This window comes from Telopea speciosissima, chromosome 2 (genome assembly GCF_018873765.1).
Source record: "Telopea speciosissima isolate NSW1024214 ecotype Mountain lineage chromosome 2, Tspe_v1, whole genome shotgun sequence".
Classification (NCBI taxonomy): domain Eukaryota; kingdom Viridiplantae; phylum Streptophyta; class Magnoliopsida; order Proteales; family Proteaceae; genus Telopea; species Telopea speciosissima.
In genome coordinates this window covers 42,498,971-42,502,332 of record NC_057917.1, presented here as the reverse complement: position 1 = coordinate 42,502,332, position 3,362 = coordinate 42,498,971, and the positions used below count along the sequence as shown (strand labels likewise).

The 3,362-nt window shown below is 37.5% G+C and overlaps 1 protein-coding gene across 1 annotated transcript; it reads right to left on the bottom strand.

The window, feature by feature from the left end:
* Positions 1 to 2,477: 2,477 nt before the first annotated feature.
* Positions 2,478 to 3,137, bottom strand: LOC122650722 (very-long-chain 3-oxoacyl-CoA reductase 1-like). Its single transcript, XM_043844112.1, has one exon. The coding sequence runs from the start codon at positions 3,135 to 3,137 to the stop codon at positions 2,493 to 2,495; it is 645 nt and encodes a 214-aa protein (XP_043700047.1). The 3' UTR covers positions 2,478 to 2,492.
* Positions 3,138 to 3,362: the final 225 nt, after the last annotated feature.

Below are 3,362 nucleotides of genomic sequence, written 5' to 3'. Positions count from 1 at the left end.
TGAATCTGGTGTGATATTGGCGAGAACGGCTCAATCTCTATTCTATTTTATTCTTGTTTTTCTGTCTCTTGTAGCTAATGTGTATAGTGGAAATCCATATCTGGAACTCTCCCTCTTGTCTTGTGTCGGTTAATTAGTAGGAACTCATCCCCCTTCACAAGAACACATCTGGTTAAAAATATATGGTTATCTCATTGTAGATAAAAAGAAATGTAATGTTGGAAGAATGATTTAATGATAAGGTAATCAACTTGCTCATCTCATTTTCAGACAATCTACATTCATTTCTTGTAGATTATTGATATTTTGGTATGTTAAATGATAATCTTAGAGATGTTATATAGCATATTATATTATTGTGTTTATTTTAGTTCATAAAATCATGATATTATTTTGTTTATTAGGTGGTGAATGCATGTTATATAATGAATATATGTCCGTTTTTTTTAAAGTATTATTGTCGTCTATGCCGTATTATACCCGTATTAAATGCGTACCATATTATTACCATATGCGTTTTATGAAGCCGGATTTTTGAAAAGTATTGTTACCGTCTAGTCTGTTTAATTGCCGTACGTATCCATTCCCGTTCAATTGCCGTTCCCGAACTTACTAACTATGGTCTGACCTAACAACCATTCCGTAGATAACATCCATGTCACGTCTACTCAACAACCAGCTCAACTTAGACCTTTCGCTTTGTGCATGACTCCCCAAAAACCAGGTGCCAACCTGAAGGATGCCACATACCCATACGGGAGACACTCCGAAATGGTCCATCACTACTTGGGTTCAACATCGATCAACCATCTCAACTCTATGAAAGGGACAAATCATTTTCTTCTCTACTTTTCTAAGAGATTTATCTATTACGAGAGGTCTAACTTTAGCATCGGTTTGTCTCTGCCGGTTTAGACCGGCACTCCTTTGTTCAGCTTTGTTCTTCTGTGCTATACAATTCGACCACAAGAGAGCTCAGATCAGATCTTGCCACAACAAAAATCAAGTCTTGCAACTTACAAAAGAAATTAAATGCTAAGAATGAAATAAAACCACGTATCTCAATGTCTTGATCTTTATCATCGTTTTCTGTTTTCTTGATGAATTCTTTGCTTTTGTTTTGAATGCTTTGTTTTTTGGTTTCACATGTTCTTTTTCTGTTGTCTTAGTTTAGGATGTTGTTTTAGACCCGATTTTAATGCATGGCCATGTACGTATACAACCGTACCTTTTAACCATTGAATGAGAGTGGGGACAGAAGTATAATAACACATCCCCTCATCCAAATGGTTGAACACACAACCGTGACCGTGACATAACCATGCACTCATATAACCTTTTGCCTTTTGTTGTTGTTTAAAACTCTTTGTTTTGTTTTGTAGTACCATATCTAGCATTAATTATCAAAATGGCTTGCTAGAATGTGTGTTGCAACTTGCATCCTGATATTCTGCTTGTAGAGGATCTTCGGCTTTTGTAGGGATAAAAATTGCTTCTTTCTCAGGTGGGTCTAGTTTCTAAGGCTAAGTGCTCTACTTGATATTTTTATTATCTGTGGCAGGAAATCCGGAATGGCCGGGTTTGTTCTTTATTGAGGGTATTCAATATATTTATCATATATATGCTTTCTCTCAGGTGCTTCTAGTAACTTACTTTTATGATCACATTGCCATCTTCTCGTCTATTTGCATCTTATAAGTAGTTGCTATTTCATTCTGTTGGGGTGGTGACTGGTGAGGGTTCTTTTCTTTTTTGTTGCAACATCTTTTAATTTATAGATTTTTTTTGTTACAAATTTTTTTATATCAATTTATTGTAAAAAAAAAAATTCAAAAGAGAAAGGAGGAAGAATATACAACATAGCAACTAAAAAGACTCCCAAGGGCAATACCCTTAAGGTCCCGTTTGTTTGATAGGACTTAAGTAGAGTGGGAGAATTGGGGTGAGAAAGGAGGAAGAATATACAACATAGCAATTAAAAAGACTCCCAAGGGCAATACCCTTAAGGCCCCGTTTGTTTGATAGGACTTAAGTAGGGTGGGAGAATTGGGGTGAGAAAGCATTGATGTGGTAGATCAAATTCCCACTCCAATCTTATTTATTTAATGGGTAATTTACACATACCATCCCTGAGGTTTGATGAAAGGATAATTTTACACCCTCTATTTTAAAAAATTATGTGTACCCCCTGAGGTTTGCAAACAGTAACAAATAAGTCTATTCCATCAGTTCATGACTAACAATATTAAAAATAAAAAGTGAACTGACGGAATTACCTTTGCAAATAAAAATTTTAAAAAAAAAAAACCTACAATTCATCTTTCCCAAACTGGTTCAAATCCTATCATTAGGCACAATAGTCTCCTCCCCCTTACAAAAATCAGTAGCGCAAACATAGGTGTAGCTTACCACTAGTTTTGGTTCCTCATGAAACTCATGGCAAAAAGAGCCAGAAGTTTCAGAAAACAACAAAATGAGGAAAAAACGAAGACTTACGGTTTCGTAGCAGCATAAACAGCATAAAGAGGATCGGAAGGTATAATAATGGCTGCCCCCGAACCGATGTTGACGATTGCTCCTTTCTTCCTCTTAAGCATACTGGGGAGCAGTGCCTGCGTAACCTTGGTGGTGCCTTCAATGTTGATATGAACCAGATTCTTCATCAGCTCTTCATCCACTTCATGAAAGAACCTCGCATAGGAATAGGAAACGCCGACGTTGTTAATGAGAATGCCAACATCCAGACCTTCAATGGCTTCCTTAATCCGACGTATCCCCTCGGAAAGGTCACCGGAGAAATCAACCACCACATTCTTGATCTGGGTTTTCCCAAACTTCGCCTTGATGGCGTCCGAAACGTCCTTCAACTTATCAGGATTGCGACCCACCAGAACCAAGTTGAGTCCCTTCCGTGCCAATTGGAAGGCGAAACCCTTCCCAATGTCGTCAGTGGGTGCCGTCACGAGAGCCCACGACCCATATTTCTTGAGATTCTTACCAGGTCTGAGAAAAGAAACGTAAACCCAACGAAGAAGAATCAAGGTGAATTTTGACAAACACAAGAGACACAGAAAAGATAAGAAACGAACCCAAATGGGTTGAGCATTGAAATGCTGCACAATGAACCAGAATTCCATCTATAAAGACTATAGAGTGATCTGCAATTGAGGAATAAATAAAAAGAAAAGAAGGGCCTATAAAAAATCTAATCTGGGTTTGTTCGAATTAGGTATGATTTGTTGAGATTAGCAAAGATATGACAAGAAGCAGAGACTGATAACAAAACAGAAAATCTGAAAGTAGGAAGAGGAGAGACGATGAGTTATGGATCGGTAGGTATCCCCATCGATTTAACTGTGTGC